Here is a 23,268-nt window from a genome sequence, read left to right on the forward strand (position 1 = left end):
TTATATTTCAGCTTGTATATATGGGATAAAAATCTGAGGAGGAGCTGTTAAGGCAAACAAGAAGACAACAGAAACTAAAAGTTCTTCAACATAAAATAAAAAGAACAAGAACCAAATGTGATCTGTGGGTAGGCAGTGTCAAACCAACCCTGCAGTGTTAACCGTGCTTCAGAAATAGAGACAAAATATGGCAATAAATACATAAATTAATCTGTTTTGTCATCATCAGTTAAAGCGGTTCATATGTGACAACTTCAGAGTCGAGGTTTTATCCTTCAGTTCTTTTTTTAATGACAGAGATGAACAGCAAATGAGGAAGAAGGAAGCACTGCAGAGTGCGAGTGAGTTAAGGGTTGATTGATAAGGTGATCAGCAGAGGATCAAGACAGTTCCTTTGCTTTGCTGCTCTGCACTGAGGTTCACCTGTGTGTGCGTGTATGTGTGTGTGTGTGTGTGTGTGTGTGTGTGTGTGTGTGTGTGTCACTACACGTCACACATAATTTGCCATGTTGATATAAAAACCCCACACACGTCACATAATATATCTAGGCCCAGAAATGCTATTTTTCCCAAATTACTTCCCAAAATAATTGCTTTGAAATATCCTGAGCTTCACATATTTTCAAAAATGGCTCTTTGAATTATCCCAGTTTGAATTTCATTATCTCCAGAGGAGAGATTTTAGACTGCCAATCACAGCTGCATATACATAAAATCCACAGGAAAGTACACACATAATTACCTGCAGTGTTCTGGCTAAAAGGACCATGAAATTTATAGACTGCTAATGATGACTTTTTGGGCAATAACTTGCATCCCAAGTTGACAATCCAGTCAAAGACAACACAACAACAAAACTACAGAAACCAGCCTGCGAGCACTTGACCTCACTGCCAACAAAGTGTAAGCGAAAAGTGTGTAAAACATATGACCACTAATAAAACCAAAACAAACTTCTGCACATGATTCCCTAAAACAGAGGACGGCAGGCGGATCAGACCGGGTCATACATGTCAGTATGAGCTGTAACTGCTGTAATCTGGTGCTAGAAACATTAAACACTGAGCCTTGTTATCACAGGGTCACTGTTCAACATTTATCCAGGAAAATGTAACAAAACAACAAATATTCATTGTAGAAGTGTTCAGGTCTCTGCGTCATGCTGGTTGAACTAATCCCTCCCCTGAAAATGGGACTTGACAGGAATATGACTGACACTTCATGCAGCTACAGTCCTTTTGTCGTGCTTTCAATGCAAACAAGAAGGCATACACTGGGAGCCGCTAGCAAATCAAAAGGGAAATAAGGAGACTTACTATGGTGAAGTTCATGACCTTGAGGATCCAGATAGTTAGTGCCAAGTTGATCAGGATCAGGATCATCAGCAGCAGGACGAAGAAGTAAAGGCAGCGTTTCCTCCAGCCGTATATTCCCACTTTGTACACTTGTGGTTTCTCTGAACTCTGGACATTGTTCCTATGAGTGCACTGTTCTTGGGTCATCTGAGAGGAGACACAAACAAGAAAAAGAAAATTATGGCTGAGGGCAACATCTATGTGTTACCCACTGACAGAGAGGCTCAGACAGATTCAACTTGTCCCTCTTTCTGGCATGTTTGCAGCCTGGTTTGCACTGACTGTTTTCTTTACTTATAGGGTGATGGGCTGAACTGCCGTGTGCTTCTGTTTCATCTAAGACGATGCATAAAGTGCTACAGGGCATTTAAAGTTAAATAAAGCGTAAAGTTAAAGCCACATTACTTGCCTTCATGCTTTTTCCACTGGTTTGCAGGAGTGCATGCAGTGAACACATTGACACTGTCATCTCATAAAGCCGTTAAGGCGAACATGGCAGCAAAATTGAGTAGTGGTGATTTCTCTTTTAGCTGGCCATTTAGCTGCTAAATGTTCCACTGTGTTCACCAGCTAGCTTCTCACTTTATCTGTCTGCTGGCTGGTGCTGGACTCCGCTTGTGAGTAGCATTAACAACAACAGTTGCAGTCTCTCTTGTCTGGCTGTTATTCATTCGGCTATTATTGCAACCTATTGGGCCTCCATGGTGGAGGCACCCATGATTGCTTCGAGATTTATGATGCAGCTGCAGAGTCTCTGTAGGAAATGACCTTAAGATAAGATATGGGGTACAGCTGAACATTAGTACAAATAACATGCCATAAACATTCCTTTCACATGCTCCACTCCAATACTGACCAGCCACTCAGTTCAGGCACGATGAAAGACAGTTTCGTTAGCAACCGCATTGATTGATTGGCCAATAAGTGGTCTATAACTCCATTATACCCTCTCTGCCCCACTGATGTGCTGATAGTGCCGATTAATGATGATTCTAATTGTCTGCCTGTGAAGATGAGGAGGCATTGTTCACTTCAAGCACCATAATAATGGCCTAATAACTCTGTGGAAAAATACAATTTACTGTCGGCCGTGCTTTGGAGTGCGTGCCTCAGACCACCAGAGCCAATCGTTTTTGACAACCACACACATTTCCCGCTAACTGAAACAAATGGCACAAGACAGGGCCCCGGTGCGAAAGTGCTGAAAGCCACAGAGGAGACTCCAAAGCACCAGTCAGCAAAAACAGGGAAATCTCATTGTGTACGGTCTGATTTTCATTTTTGTTTGATGGGAGATGCAGAGGGATGAAGAGGAGTATCTTTATGATATCTGGACTGATAGAAGAGAGCGCTGTGAGAGTAAACAAAGCTAAAAAAAAAAAACCCCAAAAAACAAGAAAAGGTGCAAATCTGAGACTGTTCTCACCAACCTCAACGTCGGCAGAACTTTCTCCTGGGATAACTTTAAATTAGACAAAGAACACCTAAAGCTCATTAGGGTCCCCTAGAGGCTGCAGTGTTAATTACGCTGTGCAGGGCGGAAGCTTTAGACCAAACCAACCACTATTTTCAGTTTTAGTGCTTAAAATGTTCATTTTTCTGGCTTCTGTTTCTTGATCTGACAGTCCCAGCTGATTTTTCAACCAGGGAAGCCGCCATCAACCAGCACAAAATCAGACCTGTTTTACTCTCTGAAAGAAAAAATGAGGATGAGGAAGAGGTCGTTGGTTGGTTAAGATCGACAAAATCAATAATTTTCCCCCTGTTGAAGAGAGACAATGGGCTCAGCTGTGGAGATCATCTCAAACTGAACAGTATCATATAAATTCTCTACTTAATAAATGCTGAAGAAAGTTCATAAAGTGTTTGATAATCAGTGGTCCTCCAGAAGTGTCTTGGACTGATCTCACAGTTCAGCATCAAGACCTGATCGCTCAGGCTTTGTGCTCAGGTCAAACTTATCCAAATACAAACATGAATGCAATGACAAACAGCTGCATAAGCCAAAGTAACCCAGTCTGTTTGATCAGCTCTTTGGCAAAATCCTCATAGAGAGCTGCAGCCTGTGAGTGGGGATTAATAGCACGTCTGATCCTGCATCACACTTTCTTTTCTGTTTCCATCTGCGAGCACCTGCCACAGCGCAGACCTTCCAAATGTGGCTGTGAGTCATGGCAGGCAGGCTGCGTTCACCCTGGAACAAACCGCTGTCCTGTCCAATCAGCCGTTTGAACAGGATCCAGTTCAGCTGACGGGGCTACTCTGACATTTGTTTACACCAAGAAGTTTGATTATGAAAAACCCACACACAAGATGCAAAGACTGATGGACAGCTTTTCCATTTCCTCCCTCCAGATTTGTGTTGTTGATTTTTCTGGTGTGGTGTGACAGGCTCAGATAACTGACCCTGAAACCGATATGAAGCCAAAACTTCAAAATGAAACAGATCATGTCAGTTAAATTTGGTGGCAGTGAGAAAAACTTCATGCAACATTAAAGTTGCAGAGTGTTTTGGAGAGCTGAAAATCCCCATAATGCAAACAGAAGAGTGAGGCGATATGCTCAACACAACCTCACACTCCCCATCAAATCCTTGGCCTTGTGAATCCACTGAAACAGGGTGACGTTGACACAACCTCGGAAAGACACAGAACAGCTGAATAATCAAGATCTGCCTCTTTTGTCTGTACTAGTCTGTACTTGTCTGTACTAGAAAACCTTAAATTAAACAATACATTTACAACACCTCCAGTTGCACAATTCATGGTGACAATGCTGGTATTCTAATAGAAGGACAGATGAGCTGTGATTGGTGCACTTTTTATTCAGAAATAAGGCTATTGTGTAATAAAACCCTCATTTATTTAAACAGACTCAAAGTGCTTTTGTGCAGCCCTCAAAAATCTGTTTTGCAAAAATTAAATCAAGCGGATTGAAAAATGCCCTTGATGACAGGAAAAAGAACAAAGCTGGAAAAAAAAAGAAATGAAAATAAAAGACAGAACACCTGCAGAAGCTGCCAAGCGTCTCCAGGTGTTGTGGGGAGGACAGCCTCGGCAGCTTGGCAGGAAAGCGGCACTCACAGTGACACCAACATCAGTGTCACCGCCTCACACGTATGATGGAGAAGTGTGTGCGCTCACACATTCACGTGGAAATGTGTGACTGTAATTTTGCAGTAGACACAGTTCAGCAATACAGCATTTGGTAAAACTTTTCCTCAGGATTATCTTATCTTATCATCCCACATGTGCAGTGTAATAGAATAAACCAGGAAGTGTTTCTGTGCATATGATGGCTAAGCTGCATATCCTGCGTTCCTTGTGGGTAAGATTTAGGGGGATCTATTGGCAGAAATGGAATAAAATATTCATATGTATGTTTTTGTTAGTGTATAATCACTTGAAAATAAGATGAGCTCTTTATATCTACAGCGGAAGCAGGCTCTGTTCCACGGGGTCCGCCATGTTGCACCGCCATGTTTCTACAGTAGCCCGGAGCAGACAAACCAAACAGCTTTTGCACTACTTTTCATTGCTTGTATAATTGGTATTGCAGTATCTAGGTCCATATTATGGAAGCTATATTTATTGGAAGTAGTACACAGACGTAAGTTTCTTTATTTTTATATGAAGTTGAAAATATTCACATTTTTATGGAACATAAAACGAATATTTGGTTTAAATCACACGAGAGCGCATCTATTCAAAAACAACAAATCTGAGATAGTTGTCAAAGTTTTCTGAATGTCCGTACTGTTCGATTGGTTTCTTGTTTCCACACACACACACACACACACTGTATTTCATTGTGGATATACCTCACAAAGCGTATCATAAATTAAATAAATGCACTGCAGTAATGAAATATAACTCCTCTCCCCTCTGTGCTTTCTACAGACTCTCCCTTCATGCACAAAGAGTACTGATAGCTTTCCAATAAGCTTTCAGGCTACAGGCTGACGGAGAAAAGAAAATGGTGCTTGGTTACAAGCTAAATAATGGCCACTCTCATAAGAGTGGAGGTGTGTGTGTATGTGTGTTAAGAAAGCAGAGTTGAAGAGCCAGGGAGGAAGAAAATAAGTGGCAAATTGGAGGCAAATCAAATCATCGGCCTTTGAGTCTTTTTCCCTCCACTGCTGCTGTCCAACAGTGCCTCTCGTTCAGCCAACTATTCATTCAGAGAGCCTGAAGAAAACCCAATGGTCCAAAAACAAAGTCTGCCTCTGATTAGAGAGAGAAATGAGGTTTTACAAAATGTTATTGGTTATTCCTGCTGCCAAATAGCCAGGCAGCTCCCCATTAGGACTTATATAGACAACATGTGGATCGGTACCAGGACCCGAGGGCTACTGCCAATGGATACTCCATTACTGCGACTCGCACGCCTCCAAATGTATGAATATACAAAATGGCCGACAGCCAGAGGCAGTTTATTGGCCTTTGCAATGTGTTGGTTAAATGGGCGAGTGGAGAAATGTGATTGGCCGACTGTGAAGTTGCTAAACATTTCACTGACTGTTCTGACTGATCTCCAGCAGCTGAAGACAGAGGCAGGAGTTGCTACATGTTAAAAGCAAACAAGTGTTCATTTTTTGTCTTTTCTGAGTAGTTTTAGGATTTGTTTGGATGTTCTGCACTAACAGGCATAACTGCCTCCTGTTTCTGCCTTTTTTCATCATGTTTGATAGAAAGTTTTTCTGTTTATTTTTCTTACATGAGTCGGTTTTGTCGCCTTGGCTATTAACCAGGACTGAAGAGATGGAGTAGCTTCTGTCCCGAAACGCTCCCCACCACTCCCCCATTGCTATTAACTGTCCTGCTCCTTCGTCTAGAGAGCCCCTAGACCAATTCTCTTTTATTGTATGGTTGAAGCACCAGAACCTCACCATGAGTTTTAGTTTTCCTTTTATAACCTTCAACAAGAACAACAACAACAACAGAGCGCAGCACTGAAGCAGTGAAGGCAAAGAGGAGAAGAAATCTGATGAAACCCTGATGAAAACGGCCTCCTCACCAAGCTAACTGCATGTTGTTTATCCAAAGATTGACCTGGTCAAAAGAAGATCACATCTCTCATGAAATATGCATAGAAATTTAGCTGAGAACATTTACAAAATATGCAAAATGTTCAACTGATGTTTTTATTCTACTACTGCTCCTCCTTCTCCTACCAACATTACAACTACGACTACAAATAAAGATGATAGTATTTATTCATACAACACTGTGTGCCAGAGAGATACACAAACAAATACAGGATGAAGAGTTAAATACTCACAAAGCAAATGTATGATTAATATGAAGTTTATAAGAATAAAATACAATAATACAAATGCTATAAGCCTTACAAGCTCATTAAAAGCCCCACTAAATGATTCTTACTGATATTGCTGTGTCCTCCCCACATAATGGCTTTTGAACATTAGTAAATGTCCTGCCTGCATGTTTCATTTTGAAAGGCAGTGAGGAGCTGCCTATTTATCTTGCTAGATTGAGGAAATTGCTGCGTTCAGAGATTTGCACTGGATATATGAGCACGTTTATCCAAAACACTGCAATTTCCTCTCATTCACTCATTTGGGGCGAGGCATGCAAGGCACAGGCCTAACCATGGGGGACAATTAAATGTCTGGTTCATGGACACTTTGACATGTGGACAGAAGGAGCAGGAGATCTAACCACCAACCCTGTGATTAGTTACCAATCTGCTCTACCTGCCGACCCACTGCCACCCCTGTGTGAGACCGAGGCTTGATGCAAAGCTTTGGGGATTTGGAGGCAGGTCAGAGCTGAGACAAGCCTATTGATGAAGACATAGATTCAATTATGTCTTTCTTTGTTTTTGTCTTTTTTCACTAAACTAAACTAAAGTTCTCTGTCTGGGTTTTCTCCGAGTTTCTGCCCACAGTGCAAGAACATGCAGGTTAGTTTAACTGGCGAGTCTGAATCGCCCGTCGGTGTGAGTGTGAGTGTGAATGGTTGTCTGTCAGCCTTGTGGTGAACTGGCGCAGTGTCCCCGGCCAAAGTCAGCTGACTTCAGCTCCTGCCCCCCCCCCCCGAAGAATAAGCAAGTATAGCCAATGGATGGATGGATGGATGACAGAACCATGTTAGGTTTGGTTATTTACGCCCAACATTTGCCATTTTACAGATGACGGCTTCAAGAGCCACTTGGAGCATACAGTACAACACAAACAATGGGCTTCATCTCTCTCTCCCTGATGGTTACCGATATCCCATCTAGCAGTAACTAACCCTCCACCTCCTGCACTTCAAAGGGTACATCTACCTGCTCAGGTAACAGGGGTGATGGAGGTGCTGAAGGAGGCTAGTAGTCCTCAGCAATTTCTCGTGTGCTCACTTTCGCTTTTATCTCTAAATAAAGTGGTTCAGATGATCCGTCTGATCGTCTCCTATTTCTTATCACTTCACTTCATTGTAGCCAAGTCACCTTGGTCCCCGATCTTAGCAATTCATTTTTAAGAACATTACCAGCAAGAGTAATCGCCCAAACTACAACAATGAGACTGAAGTTGGAATGAACAAGTTTGTGTGCCAGAGCCACTGAGATAAACGCTCCTGTATTTATCGTGCTTGATAAATAAAGGCTTTTTTGACCCTTATTCTGAGTTCACCAGCAGCTCTGCCTTTTGTCCCACTTTGTTGCCCCTCATTAACACCGAGGCCACATGCTCAGCTCAGCGCTCCATTGTCGTGTGCTGCAACTGCTTACTGGCCCATTACAGATGAGACAAGTGTGGGTAATACTTACAGATACTGAAAAGGTCACAGAATAACAGTAAACAATTTAATGAGAGGTCCAACCTGTTCAGTATCTGACAAAGCTGCTTTTCAGTGATTAAACAAAAAAGAGACAAGGATAAGAAAACAACCAATTTTGCTGGTTAATTCCACCGTACAGGCGTGAAGTCAGGCCTGAGGCCAAGCTTGACTGGAGGGCGTAATGAATACTTAAACAGCTGAATAACTTTGGGCTCTTTCTTTTTCTTTTTAATCGAGTACAAATGTAGAAAAGGTTTTTTCCTTCTTCTTCTCTGTTTTGTAAGTGGCTTTAGCATGCTTGTCAACAGCATTGTTGAGCACATGATCAGGATAATTTGGCAAAGCCTGCTCGAGAGATACGATACTGAACTGTAGATTTACTGTACAATGAGGAGAGGAGAGCCACATCTGTTAAGATACATGCTGTTTAAATGCACGCGTTATAATGCTGGCTTTCTTTTCGTGTCACTTTGAAGCCCAGTTTTATCACAGAGGGAACGGAAGGAAGAGGAGTGAATACTATGCTCTCTTAGTATCCAAAATGTAGATCCTGAGCAACTCTGGTCTCACAGTTCCACTTGGGTCAAAGCAACTGAATTGAGCAGGGACCAGAATCAGGCCAGGTTCCAACTATATTCAGCCCAATAGTCTTAGCTATGTCTAACATCCTGTTGCCAGGATCTAAATAATTAATATTTGAGTGGATCCAAGCTCTGATTACTTTAAAGAGAAAAAATATTTTAGAAGCATGCCAAGTGTGGTGTGTATATATATATATATTTCAATATGCCATCACATCTGCAATTTCTTGGCCTCTGGGTCATTTCAGTTCTATCTTAGGTGGAATTATATGCCTTTGTTTCTTTTGCAGGACCAAGAGGGACTTTTAAAACATCTCACACTGTAATTATCGGATGCTGACAGAAAGGAAAGCAGAGAAAAAAATGCATCTCTGTCTGAATTGACTTTGTTTCACTTAATTTCCCTAAACAAGTAATTTAAAAGCATGGTCAAATAATCAAAATGTTAATGAAACACAGTTACAAAAAGGCATTTTAGAGGGAAAAGAAAGCAAGTCACCTTAAAGTTTTCCATTTACATGCATTAGAGGTGAATGGATTTTGGCTCCTGGTGCTTACAGCACTGAATAATGATATTTGTAAAACACAATTTGTCTTTCTCAAAACGTGCCCGTCACTCTGGATAATCTGCATCCTTACTGTGAACAGTTTTCATTTGGAACTCCATTTTACCAAAAGCAAACAATACAGTATACACTTCACAGTCTGGTCTGTGGATTATCCCCAGCAACTGAACACTAATTTTAAAATATTCTCCATTGTACTGAGTTGGAGGCACCATCTGAGCATCAGCATTCACTCTTTACCCACAAGGCGCAAAAGGGAAAATATGTTTTATTTGTGACTTACATGAATTGCTCTTTATGCCTCCTTCATGAGCTCCAATTGTAAACCTAAATTAGTAACCATGTAGTTTTAAGGGTCCCAAGTTTCCCATATGATGCCCATACAGACCCCAAATATTGACCTCTTGAACTGTCAACACATCCTCATAGCTAAACAACTGAACAGGTCAGCTACCAATGACCCCCCAAACAACACATACCGCTGCTGGAGAATAGCAGACCTTCGTTGAACTGGATCTCCATCATCACATCGTTAATGATGTGAAATGGTTGTTTAAGTAGGTGTTTGTTAGACCCATCCATCCACCCCACCTCCTCCGTATCCGAACATTCTCCAACACTCCTCCTTTGCTCTTGTCATAATTACTACAACCACTGGAGGTCATCTAAGAATATAAACAGAAACATGAATCATAATAACCTACTTGCACAGATGATATATGGCTTTTCTTTCTGGTGACAAAGGCCTAGACCTGCACGCACATGTGGGTAAATGTCCATGTATGCATGTTTAGTATGCACAGAAACACATACGAGTCCTTCTGTCTATGATCCTTTAGGGGTTTATCAGGAATTTCATACCACAGGGTCGATCTTAAAAGTCACACTTAGCTGTCTGTCCAACTGTTTCTGCTAACTTCAGCTGAAAATGTGTCCTCAGACATGTTTCATTCAAGCCACAAAAACCAGATTCTCATCACAGATCTACCTTTTAAGCCTGTGGGCCCTGAGGCGATACTTCACAAGTATAATTAACTTCTAATCTTTAATGTCACCAAAGCTAAAAGGCTCTCTGTTAGCATGACTTCATTATATATTAAAAGGTTTAATCATACACTGGATTCAAAGCACACAGAACCAGAGAGGACGTCATCACAGCAAAGCAGAAAAAAGACACCTGATGACACCATTTCCTCAACAGGAGAGAGAGAATTGTCTGTTGAGGAAAAAGTCGGAGAGAAGTGGGAGAACCACTGCCAAGTTCAGAGTCTGGATCGGCACCCCGCGGTGATTAAGATGTGCTGGACTTCAACCAGGCACAGCAGAAACCCTCCATAGCTTCCTCAGACAGGCAGAGAGATGGTGAGAAGAAAAAGAGTTTAGGGAGATGGAGGGTAGGGGGGTTAGGGAGGAGAGGAAACAGGAAGTGTTCAGAGGATGGCAGAATTTAGACACAGAAGCAGTAATTCAGGAGGTAAAGATGGGGAAGCGCTTCCTCTTTGCCGCTTAAAGAGGCTCCTGGGATCGAATTCCCTCGCTTTCACCGCCAAGAACGTGCTCGCTCATATTTTAAAAGAATAACACAAGGCCCTAGAATCATACCATTTTCCCCTGGAAGCTACTACACCTCTCTGCATCGTTGAAGGAGGAAATTCCTTTTCTGATGAAAACAATTAAAGGAGAAAACGTTCTGTAAAACATGCCAGTGTGTTTATACCAGAGTGTCTGCACCAAGAGCTCCTTTCCTTGTTTCTGTTCAAATGAAACAGGAAAAGTTTATTAGTAGAATGGAAATTTCTACACATATTTTGCATAAATCAGCTCTAGATCACTAATCAAACTATGAAATGACTTCTTACGTTCTGTGCTTTTATCATCAGTTATCAAGATTACATTCTGCTTGAGTTTGTGTTTATTAATACATTCTTACTCTCATTTTGAGACATTTCAGAGGTTTGAGTGCACTTTGATTCATGAAATATATATATATATCACAAAATCTACAGTATCTGACCTTCCTCCAGTAGTACTATATATTATTTATAGATGTTTTTTAAGTTAAATCGCTTTAGGGAGAAATCAATTTGCTGCATAGTTAGAGAAGATTTTATTGTGCTTTTGGAGATTCATTCTATGTCTGAAAACAAAAGTGGGGAGGGGGGCATCAAGCAAGCTGAGGACCACAAACCTTTTCAGAAGGACACTTCTAACAAAGCCATTATCACTGAATTCTGCTGCTAACTGTCAATCACACTGAATTAAAATGTAAACTCGATCAGTTTGGCTTTTAATGATTACATGGTAATTGTCTCCCATTCAGTTGTGAGACAAGGCCAACTTTCCCATCATCACTCTTTAAAACAAAATGAGTGGATGAATCTGAGAGTGATATCTCTGGTGTGTGTAATTAAAGCTCTTTGTGTCCTGCTAACATGCCACACTTCTGTCTAAAGCGGCCTCCAGACACACAAGTCCAGTTTTACCAGGAGGTGCACAATCTGATATTTGGTTGTTTAACATTTTGCTAGTTCAAAGACACAGTCCATCAAGTTGTAGCATCTGTGCCAAAGCTGCTGACAGCCAGCTGCTTTGCGTTGTTAAATTACACACAAATTGTTTGTCATGACTCAAGAAACGATGAAATTATCCCAAAAGATAATTACACTGACAATAAATATTAAATATCAGCAAACTGGGTTTATGCTTTCTGCTGAAGTGAAGCTTGCAGGGAAGGGATGGGGGCTTTAAAGTGGGTAGGTCAAAGAAAAAGGAAAAAAGACCTTATATTTGCTTTTGTGTGAGGAAGATGTAAAGAGTCTTCTTCGATCAGACCCAGCACAGTGACAGGTCAGTGCTGTGCTGCTTGCCTTTATCCCAGGAGAGAGACAGTGATGCTAAATTGCCTGTCTCTTCTCCTCGCTCTCTCTCTGTCTCTCTCTTCTCTCCCTCAGTCCCTCCTCCTTTTTATTTCTCTCCCTCTCTCTCTCTCTCTTTATCTCCCTCCCTCTCCCCCTCTCTGTGAGAGGCTAACATCTTAATCATAATTGTGTCATGAGCCATAAACACTCATACGCTTGGCTGTGAAGGCAGCCTCGAGGGGAAGTAATGGTGCTGAATAATAACAATAACTTTATTTGCAGAGCACTTCCGTAAGAACTTTTCACAGTTTATTTATGTTTACATACAAAGAAGAGTGATGAGAGAGAATCTCAAGGAGAATAAGAGTCCAATTGGAAGAGATTATACAAATTTTGTAGGGATTTTTAAAAAAAATGTGCAAATTTCTTTCTTCTAGTTCAATTTCTTTCTCTTCCACTGGTGAGTAACGCTAGATATGTGCGTTTTCTGAATTCATTAATATTCTGCAGGCCGGGTGGGAAGCTTTGGAGGGCCGGATGTGGCCCGCGGGCTACCAGATGGCGATCACTTCATGCGCTACTCCAAGGTACAAAATGTACAACTGGTTTCAGTAGTTCAGAGAATTAGTGTCAGAAGTATGTTTGGAAAAAACAGAAAAAGTGATGTAGCACATTGCAGTTACTCCAGAAGATCTCAGGAGAGAAAAAGTGTGAGTCATAGAGAAGCAGCAGACAGATGGAGTCCAAGACGTGCCTGCTGCACTAATGCTGCACTTTCAATCCATCCCCATGAGAAACTGTTGAGCAAAAGAGAGTCATAATCTAAAGCAGTTTCATTCACTTTCCAGACTGTAGAAATTATAACAGATGCGACAGTCCAACAACCCAACACACAAGGTTGACTCTGCTGCTGTCGTCTGCTATTTATCTGCTTTTCCAGTACAGGGGAAAGGAGGAATGATGCTATGCTACTTTTGTGTATAATAAAATATAAAAATCGGTTTAAAAAACCTTCTATCCTCAGACTTCTCATTCAAATAAGGAAAAACTCCACAAAAAAGTCTTAAAAGGCCTTATTTCTGTGATGCATTTAGTGACTGCATGGTAGTGTTTAGCGGTAATTTAAGGTTGAAATGTCTGTGTTTGATGTGTGGCATCCTTTAGAGGGCGGTCATATTTGAGTCTAGTCCTCAATGGATAATAAATATTATATAATTCATCCACTTTACACTGTATAGATATGGGCTCCTTCTTTTACTGTGTCAGCTGGTGTTTCAGAGTTATTTCTCCCATTTATCTGAGTGGTTTAGACATGCAAAAGCTCCAGTGAGGTACTGTAACATGATAAAAACTGCATCCTGATGCAGTTAGAGGGTGAGGAAAAGTTCTGCTCTGTGCTGGTAGATTAAAGTACTGTTGGCACAAAGAAGAAGAATCCTCTCCAGTTGAGAAGTGGTTGGTTCAGTGCCTCTGTCTCAGTTGTTTCTCAGTGTTTCCTTGGTATTACACAGGGATTGTCGGTGATCCAGAAAATATCAGACACCTTCTACTGGCTCAGCTGCCTGTCCGTTAGAAGGATCTCTCTGCCTATTGGACAGGTCTGTGGGGGATTTTTCAGAGGAAGCTCGTGGATTTTCTGTGGCTCAACCAGATGGCACACAACTTCTCTTTCCAAAACCACAGTAAATAAATATTAATCTCACAGCCAAAAGCAGCTTCCTGGAAACAGATCTTTGGAAGCACGACTGTGGCAGTTGCTGTGGGCTTCTACATTTCTTTTGAGCTCAGCAGGGGTCTCAACCAACCAAAAACAATCTCTCTGGCTTTAAAACAGCAGTCTGTATATCCATAATCCCTCAGTGAAGAACATATTTGCAAACGAGGCTATTCTATCATTATTTTAAGTGTTTTTATGACTGAAACGAAGACAGAGCATAACTACACTTTCTTGCTGGCCTTTTTGTCTAAACACTTCTCACAATCATTATTCAAAAGCATGCTGGCTGCACCCATTAAAAAGATAATAATCTCCCCTTTTAGATGCTGTCCAGTTATAACTGAACTGCTGTCTATGGCTTCACTAACAACTGTGCGCAGTAGGCAAATTTACTTTACTTATGTATTGGGGCCCTAAGTTTTCCCAGGAAATCTGAATTTAATGGGGAATTTATGTCACTAAATATCAACTCCTCAAGCAGACTCTGCATTATTAGCTAGTGTGTGTACAGTGCTTTAGTTTAGTTTGAAATGTGCACCATGTGAACGCAGCGTAAAGAAAACTAGAGAAAGTTAATTTGTCGGGTTAATTTAACCACGATCTCATAGACAGGCTGAAACATGCTTCTCCAGGTTTGTAAGGCTATTTCTTTTACACTTGTATGAACATGAACAGATTTTCCTTTTCTGTTTCAGACCCACCTCCCAACAAGACGTTTGATCAGCCAATCAATATAACAGCTATCTCTGCCCAGAATCACTGACTCGTTTCCATGTTTTCATCTTCCTATAAATCCAGCCTGAAGGTACTTTCTGCTGCTCCTGCCAAACCATGCTGGATTTCTACTTTTTGAATTAGTGGGTGGCAGCAGGGTGCACTTTTACTGGCTTCAACCTGTAGCAAACACTGCAGGTTGCTGCCACCCACCTGCTCTAATCTCATCACATAGCCCCAAAGAGCTGGTTGCAGCCTTAAATAGAAGGTCTACAATGTGACATAATTATTATACTCCACAGTTTATTTTTACATTGATACGTTTGTTCCCTGCTGGTGACTTTAGGGATAACTTAGGGAACTCAGGTAGCAATAAATAACAACTTCTGCAAAGTTCAGCCGTTGCCAGCTGAGGCGGCAAATAACCCTGCCTGTTCATGACGGTGGCAGATCCTAGCCTGACCTGAAACACCTGACCCGAGAAGAGTCCAAATTAGTTTTATGATCTTTGCATTTGACACTCTGTAATGCCCCCTACATAGGAAACAATAAATATTCAAAAAACTTCAGAACCAGCCGAACTTCATGTCCAGTAAGAGTCGAAAAGCCACAGGACACCTTTGGACTGTGTACCATTGAACACTAATGGAATTTAAAATGGTTTCTTTTCCAGCTGTCTGCAATTACTCACCCTGGTAACAAAGTCAGACTTGTGTAATTACAGTCTGACAGTCCTCAGTTCTTACACTGAAGAAAGAGTCTGTGGTGGGAATTAAAGCAAAGTATCGACCGATATCAACATTCCCTGTGACTGCTGCATGAAAGCACAGTTCATTTATTTTTCAAGGGTGCTCTCTTTGAAGAGCACTCTTATCCAAAGTGCTTCTGAGTGACACGAGTCCTTTGGTTTTTAGCACAAGTGGGCACAAATAGAGAACCAGCTGACCCTGAAGTGCTGCACAGAACCAAAAGGAGGGGGAATTCAGTCATAAGAAGAAAAAAAAGAAAGGTAAAGTATGAAACACAATGAAGAACTATGAAGTAAATTAATAAAAATAAGTACCCAGGAAATCAAAGGATAAACATAATAACCAAGCGTAAAAGAAGTAGTCTTGGACTTGAAGGGTCTCACAGAAGGAGGGGAGGGGTAAGAGGGGTCCTTCAGGATCTGAAAATATCTTAAGATGCTGTTCAGATACTGTCTGGATTATTGTTTGGAGATTTCACCTCCCTGCGTGACTGCTGTCTGAAGGTTCACTTTATTTTTAGCTGTTAGATGAAACCAGGTCGAAGGTTATGCCACTTTTGACGTGGGATGGGGAAGTGTGAGGATTTGTCTGCTTACTTTGAAGCTCTGGAGTGGAAATGTGCTTTAAAAACATCCACAAAGGTTGAGCGGAAGAGGATTAAGCCAATCTCAACACCCAGAGACAGGAAATGAGTTACCTTCTTCCTGTCTTGTAATATGACATGGAGGGCTGGGAGATGTTTAAATCTTTACATGGAAACATGCTTGTGAATGAAGGTATTTTGTATTAAGTTTAACTAAAGGTTTAGACATTATTCAGTTATGCATTTCAGTATAACATTTAGCAAGTCAGATGCTACGCTTTGGGGAAGCTGGCTGCATAAGTCAAACACTGAGAGGAAGGAGGGCTTTGCAGCTCGTTTAGCATAGCAACACCATTCAGATGTTCAGGTTAGACTACACACTTTTCAACTGTATGTAACTGCAGCAAACAGCTTTAGAACAATACTGTGCATGACACACATTCCAAAATAAGTCTTTGTATAATCACAATTAGATCCATTAGGTATTCAAGAGTAAATTATTTTTGTGCAATGAATCAGCCGATTCACAATAACCCTCAGGCTTGTTTGCTCAAGGCCCAAACACAAAGAACAGTGGATAACTGACATGAAAATGAGCTCCAGCGTTGAACACAGAATGAAGTTCTTTTCTAACATCCATCACAAAATCAAATAGATATTTAAGTACAGCAAGCAGCGTGGGTAATATTTTAACCTTTTCTTCAGATTTTCTCTCCCAAATAAGTTTAGTAAACCAGATTTCTAGCTAACAACCCGTGTAATTGTCTGACAACTCATGCTTTTGCTGCCATTCAATGGCTGACATCCTTTGTTTGGTGAATAAAATGTTATAATGATTCACAGGAATGATGGTCAGAATTGTGAAAATACAGCCCTCATGTTCCTGTAATGGAGCTTTCCTTTAAGCCGGGCAGAGAGGGAGAGTTGACTGACAGCATCAGTCATGTAAGCACATGCCCAACAAGGATATATGTTTATGTTTGAGTGACAAAGAGTGACTGCAGGAATTATGACTCATGTCCATCAGGAGCAAAGGGGGAAGTAGTGTGAAGGTGTGGTAACTCCACAATGTTCGCAGAAGGAGATCGGATTGGATGGAAAGGTCATCAAAACAACCAGTTTGACATGGGACACTGCTGCTCTCGTCCTACTGACAGACATGTTTTTTTTTAACCATGGTTTTTCCCATCTTAAAGAGGAGCAAACAGAGGTCCTCCAACTTGAATGGAGTCTTCATTTTAACCTGAATATTTCACTTTGTACTCCACTACAATTGTCTGACCGCTTTCGTTACTAATTACTTTTTAGATAACAGGTTTTCATGGCCTTCCTTTCAGAAAATCAAACCAAAATTCCTTTATGGGCTGAAAACTTTTTCCTACTTCTTAAGCTAAATAAACTCTTTAAAAAGCCTCTCGGATTAGTTGGAAAATGCATCATCACAAAGCTGAAGACAGGCTGTTTTTCTGAGTTGACTTTTTAGAGGCACATGGTTCCCACAGGACAGCAACACTTTGATGATCTTATACAATATGATGCAACGCTGTATATTAAACTATCAAACAGTATATAACCTTTCCAACCAACCTTAAATATGTGCAGCAGAGAAGCCCAAAAGGCCATGTCATCAGCATGTCCAACAAGAGCAAGGTCAGTCATTTTGCATATTGTCAAGTTTACAGACCGACTGATGATAAGATGCAGCTCATGTAACTACGTATTTATTTGGAGCTAAAAAAAAGGTCAGCATCCATAATGTCTAATTCTCCTGTCAGGATTTTTCATCCAACCGGTAATTTAATTGTGGATAAAACGTCTTTGTATTGATTTCTTTTACTGTGAAGTCACAAGTTGACTGACGCCAGTTTTGACTTCTCTGCACTTCAAACATGGTTTCCGATAAACATCTGTGGTATTTGCTGCACACCGCACTCATCCACAACATCATCATAATAGGTGCTCGGTTGCAGTTGTCCATCTTCTCTGATGCACACTGAACAGTCATTGATATGCATGGCACTGCGTCGTTTGGGAGTCGGGGAGTATTTAGAACAACAATTTTTATGGTAAGTGCCAATCGGTCATGCTGTACTCTCCCAGGGACGTGATGGAGTTATAAACAAAAAAAAAAAAAAAAAGAAAAACATCAGATAAGTATACGGAGAGAGAAACAGAGAAATGAGAGACAAAAGTGAAAGAGACAAAGAGATAAACTGAGTGAGAGAAAGAGGCTGAAAAACATCACAAACTCCTGGAGAACGAATGAGCGTGGAGAAGAAACCAAGGGACAAAATGAAAGAGACAAAGAGGGAGACAGATATCTGTGTGTTCCAGAGAAAAGTGGAGGAACAAAGAGAGCGTAACCTTGAAGCTGAAGCTGAAAATGAAAGACATTTGAAGGACACTTTTGATTTTAATACAATATCCACATGCTCTATGTATGCAGGAGTATGTTTGACATCATGTTTATGAGCATAATAAGGAAAAATCTTTGCTGTAAAATGTTGACCATTTCTTATTTTCCAGGTTTCCATCGGTGGCATCTAAAGCTGAAAACATTTTGTTTGTTTTTTATTCCTCTGCATCCCATTAAAAAACTTCTTCTGTCTCAGACTTTGTTGTCGGTGTTCCGGATGGTGTATCTCAACATGAAATCATTTTATTTACAGCAGCCCCAACAAACAAAACGAACCCAGCCCAATTAAATTTCAGCTGTTTTTAAAGCTTTTCCTCAAATCTTGTTAAGATGTCTCTGAAGACCTCTTATGGCAGTTCTGACAACTTCAATCTGGATTGGATTGTGTTTGTTTTAGGTTATCTGAACATTAAGATGTATTTATCATTTACACCCTAAATTCATGAGTACAAAAAGACTAATAAATAGTTTAAACTGATTGCTTTAGATGCCTAATAAGGTTTACCTTGATGCTTATTTAAAGCTTTTACAAGCTGACTCTTGAGTGTTTTCCTGTTGTTGATATTGTTTCCTGTTTAACTTCCAGTTCTTAAGGAAACACTACAGATTGTTAATTAATTAATATAGTGAGAGACAGGAACTACAGGATCTTCCCAGCTAAATTTAGCCCATTAAACCTCATTAAATCTCTCACTCTCAATATTTCTGTGACAGAGAGTAAAGAGGAAATGCTTTTTAGAGCAAAATTCATGATTGTTGGATTCTGAAAATCAGCTGATTTATAAACCAAGCTGCACAATCTTAGGCCAAAACCATGACTTCATGTTCACACTGTGAGCAACACCATCAATTAGCAGATTGAAAGCAGAGAACAAGCCCATTTCCATCAAACCTACATTCATCTGAGTGTCAACAACCAATCAGATCTTGTGTTATTTGTCATGAATAACCATTCTGTCGGGAGGGTGGAAAAGTGGACAGGAAGTTGTTGGCAGACATTCCGCCTTCACAGTTTTAACATACAATGATGAGGACAGGAGAGGCTGATGGGACAACTTTTAGAGAGATTTCAAGGGCATTGTTTTGTTAAATATGTGGTTTTAGTGTTTGAGATTTGTTGTTAAATCACAGAGCTCACACTGTGCACAATCAGCAAGGTAATAAGAAAACTATTACTCAAAAAATAAAGTAGATCCAGTATGAAAAACACACCTGAGAGTCTGCTTTAAAGTTTCAACAGTATTCAGACAGAAAAACTAAAACTTTCAGTATCGATTCATCCCTCTTCGTATTATTTTTTGAGCCATGCTGGATGTTTACAGCCAGAAATGCTAAAGTCTAATTACATGTGTCTCAGTTTGACCGAGGTCTGAGGAAGCTGTAATGATGTGGAAAGACAGCAGGCTCTGCGAGGCCGTCACAGTAAATAAGAATTTCCCCTCTTAATTGACCTGCCTGATGGCTGGACCACACTTTAAAAGTTACAAAAAATAAGAAGACACACAACATGCTCGGCTCGCGATTACACCTCGAACACTGGGGGCTCGATTCTTAACGCAGCTGAAAAAACCCTGTTTCGAAAAACAGCCGGGACAGAACACAATCATCTGCAAACACACATCTTTCCCAGCTGATGAGATTAAACATTAAAACATTAAACATGTTGTTTTTGTACTGTTTTAAATTGAGTATACGTCAAAAACGATTAGCAAACGATCACATTCTGTTTTATTCATGTTGTCCCAACGTTTTTTACAATCAGGGTTGTAATAAAAAGAAAATTTGACTGTTTAATTTTACCACATGGACGCCCTTCTTGAGTGTGCAAATGTAAGAAATAGAAGTCTGTTTATTATTAGCACCTCTCTGTGGCATCCTGACTGTCTCAATGTCTGTGCAACGTACGTTCACTCAAGCTGTGGTCATGACTGTTAAAGTGCCGAGCCGCCAGTGATTTATCATCACCACTATGAACAGAGCACTTCTGCTCACCGACGGAGGTTTTAACACTCGTTTTGTTTACCCACCATACTACTGATTAATCAAATGTTACATGTGGCTCTGCCCTTGACCTTGGTGTCAACATCAGACTTCAGATGGGTGGATTGATAACCCTTAATCACAGAACAGCAGCGTATACAATTATGACAAAGAAAATTAGGGCTCTGAGACGGAAAATGAGTGGGTCTCTTTGGCAAATCTGCCTAGGTAATCAATTTGGAGGACCTCTTCTAAAAATATCCAGGTGGAGTTTCAAACTTGTAATTTGAGGGCCACATTTCAGTACACGTAACTGCACTCACAACTTGTTTGACTGACTTAGACAAAGGATTTTAGGTGGAGACAAATGCCTGAGAAGAAGTATCTCTAGAACCAAGTTTGAGTAAATCCAGCTGAAGTCGACGAACCTTATTGAGTACTACTCATCCACATACCCCCTCATCGAACAGTTATCACAAAGGTCTTTGACTTGTGACTCAAAAGATTCATCTGGATTACAAATGTGTCAAATGCTTCACAAACTGGGAGCCTCTGAATTGCAGATGTGTTTCTCTCAGTTCCTGTTTCATGTATTTCAGTTTGCAGAGAGGTCCAGTCTTTTTTCACTCAAACATCCGAAAGAGAAATGCAATCCAGATCATAACACAGTGTAAAAAACCAAATTGAAGTGCTGTCCTATTCACTTTTTCTCTTCTCTTTTATTGCACTTTAAAAGAAAATAGATACGAAGAAGACTGTAATGGATGAAGCCTCAGGTGTCAAGTCTGTTTTACAGATGTTGCTCATTAAACGGTGAGTAAAAAACCACAGAGGGAACTGAACAAACACACAGATATCATTTCTGTGTCTGTTGTTTTTTTAAAATCACTCTGCTTTCGAGGGTTTAGGCTCTATTTAGCCCTCAGCAAAATGGCCCCAAACAACGGGGGTGGGGTCATAATTTCCATGGAAATGACTTTGCAGCGCCATGCCAAGCAGATGTGGGAAGAGGTTGGCTCGACGCGGCTCGATTCCTGCTCCAAAGTCTAATCCTCAAATTATCACTCACTCAGCAAATCCCTCTCTCCTCTCCTGACTCACTCTTCTTCTCTTTTCACCTCCTCTTCTCAGACTCGTCTGCCTCTCATTTTGCCTGTCAGCCCTCCCCTCACTGCTCGATCTATCTATCTGTCTGCAGGAGGGTGTAGAAAATAACAGTAGCTCTGCAGTTTTAGTGAATCCCGTTGTGGCTCAAATTTACCTCCAATGAAGTTGTGAGTTTTAAAAGCAGGCAAAAAATGTGAATCCACTTAATGAGGTGGAAGAAATAATCTGGAACGATGATAAACAAGCAGAAAGGACAAACCGCGATAGCGAAGAATTGCAGTTACAAGGCTGACTGCAGGGGGCACTAAAGTTCCCCAGTGGACTTAAGAACACAAGCAATGTCGTCAAGAGATTTCTGTGTTTGCATCACGTGTTCATCCAGCATGCGCATGGATGAGGATGAACATGTTACCATCAACATGGGGGTGATGTCACAGCTGTGGTGGTAATATGCTATAAAATGTACATAATAATAATAATGTGGAAGAATACTAAAACATACAGCAGACAAATGCAAAAATTCAGGATTTAAAACAACTAAAACAAATGCTCTGCAAGTGTTTTACGAGGTGGGAGACTGCCTTGAAGACAGAGCAGCACACCTTCACTGTGAGCCTACATCTTGCTGCTGTGTGAATATGATTCTGTAGTTTGTTCATGCTACCTGTTATGCACACTTCTCCACCTCCCCATCACCGGCCAGACTTCATCAGATTCATCACATCGCCAGCCTCATCAGCCTTTCAGTCTTAGCAGAGTCATCAGCAACCACCACCACTACCACCAGCAGTGTCTGGACTCCATGGGGGGATTTATCTTGCTGCTGGCTCAGGGTAGACGCCCCTCAATTACAAATCTCCCTGTAGAGTTTAAGCTCCAAAGACTTTCTACAAGACTTAATTATCACATATCATTTGTTATAATAAACAATTATCCTTACTTCTGTCATTTGTCTCTCCTGATTGAAACTCTCTTTCTTGATGAGAAGATCGATACCATGTTAATCATTGAGCTGAGTTAACCAGCTGAGCAATGAAGCTTCCTGTTTACCATGCAGACAGTGAGATCAACCTCCTCATCTCACTCTTGGCAAGAAAGTACATGAATGCACTTTCAAAATATCAAAACTTTTCCCTGCATTGACTGATTTTTCTGGTCACTTGGAGGTGTAAAACTGGTATTGTAAAATACTGATTAGTAGAGCATTAAGCAGGAAACTAAACTGAAACATTCCACAGGGTGTAAGTTTAAGGTTAAGGTGTTTAAGGTTAACTCTACCACTTGCTACGGTTACTTGCTGCCACAGTATTGTGGTAGTTCTGTTGCTAAACACCACAGAAGTATCACAAAGTTGAATCAACACCTCAAGACTGTTTCACACTGCATTCACAAACTGTTTTTGTTCCATATCAACAAGCTGCGATGCTTCACTTGGTATTCTACTGCAATTCTCAGTAGCACCAAAATGAAAAGGTCTGATGACTCATTCCTCCCAGTTTTCCAGACTGTGGTTGGTTTTATGGTTACAGAAAGCTGAAGTATGAGTCCACAAGGAACGCTGGCAGCTGTTAAGTATAGTGCTGTAAATGAGCAGCCTTACTGGTTAAAAGCTGAAGGTGTCCTTGATCGGAGTCACATGGGGTCTGTTTGATGCTCAGATGTATTGTGTGTACACCTCTGGGGACAGTTGTGCTTTGGTTTGGCTTTGTAAAAACAAACTGCAAATAAAGTTAGTGAAGTCATTTCAAATCCACTCCAACACCTTGTGCCTGCGACACGAAACTCAGGGCAAGCGAGAAACTGAAGCCTTGCACTTAACAAAACTGGCTAACCTTAATTGACAAGGAGCGTGTGGGT

The 23,268-nt window shown here is 40.8% G+C and overlaps 1 protein-coding gene across 3 annotated transcripts in view; it reads right to left on the bottom strand.

Annotated features, from left to right (window-relative positions):
• The window catches only part of sgcd (sarcoglycan, delta (dystrophin-associated glycoprotein)), a 264,844-nt gene that overhangs the window by 94,949 nt on the left and 146,627 nt on the right, over nucleotides 1-23,268 (bottom strand). For all 3 annotated transcript variants that reach the window (XM_076750476.1, XM_076750477.1, XM_076750475.1), the window contains one exon: nucleotides 1,317-1,502. In XM_076750476.1, the coding sequence (XP_076606591.1) occupies nucleotides 1,317-1,502 (186 nt within the window). The remainder of the gene's footprint in view (nucleotides 1-1,316; nucleotides 1,503-23,268) is intronic.

Source organism: Chaetodon auriga, chromosome 15 (genome assembly GCF_051107435.1).
Source record: "Chaetodon auriga isolate fChaAug3 chromosome 15, fChaAug3.hap1, whole genome shotgun sequence".
Lineage (NCBI taxonomy): Eukaryota > Metazoa > Chordata > Actinopteri > Chaetodontiformes > Chaetodontidae > Chaetodon > Chaetodon auriga.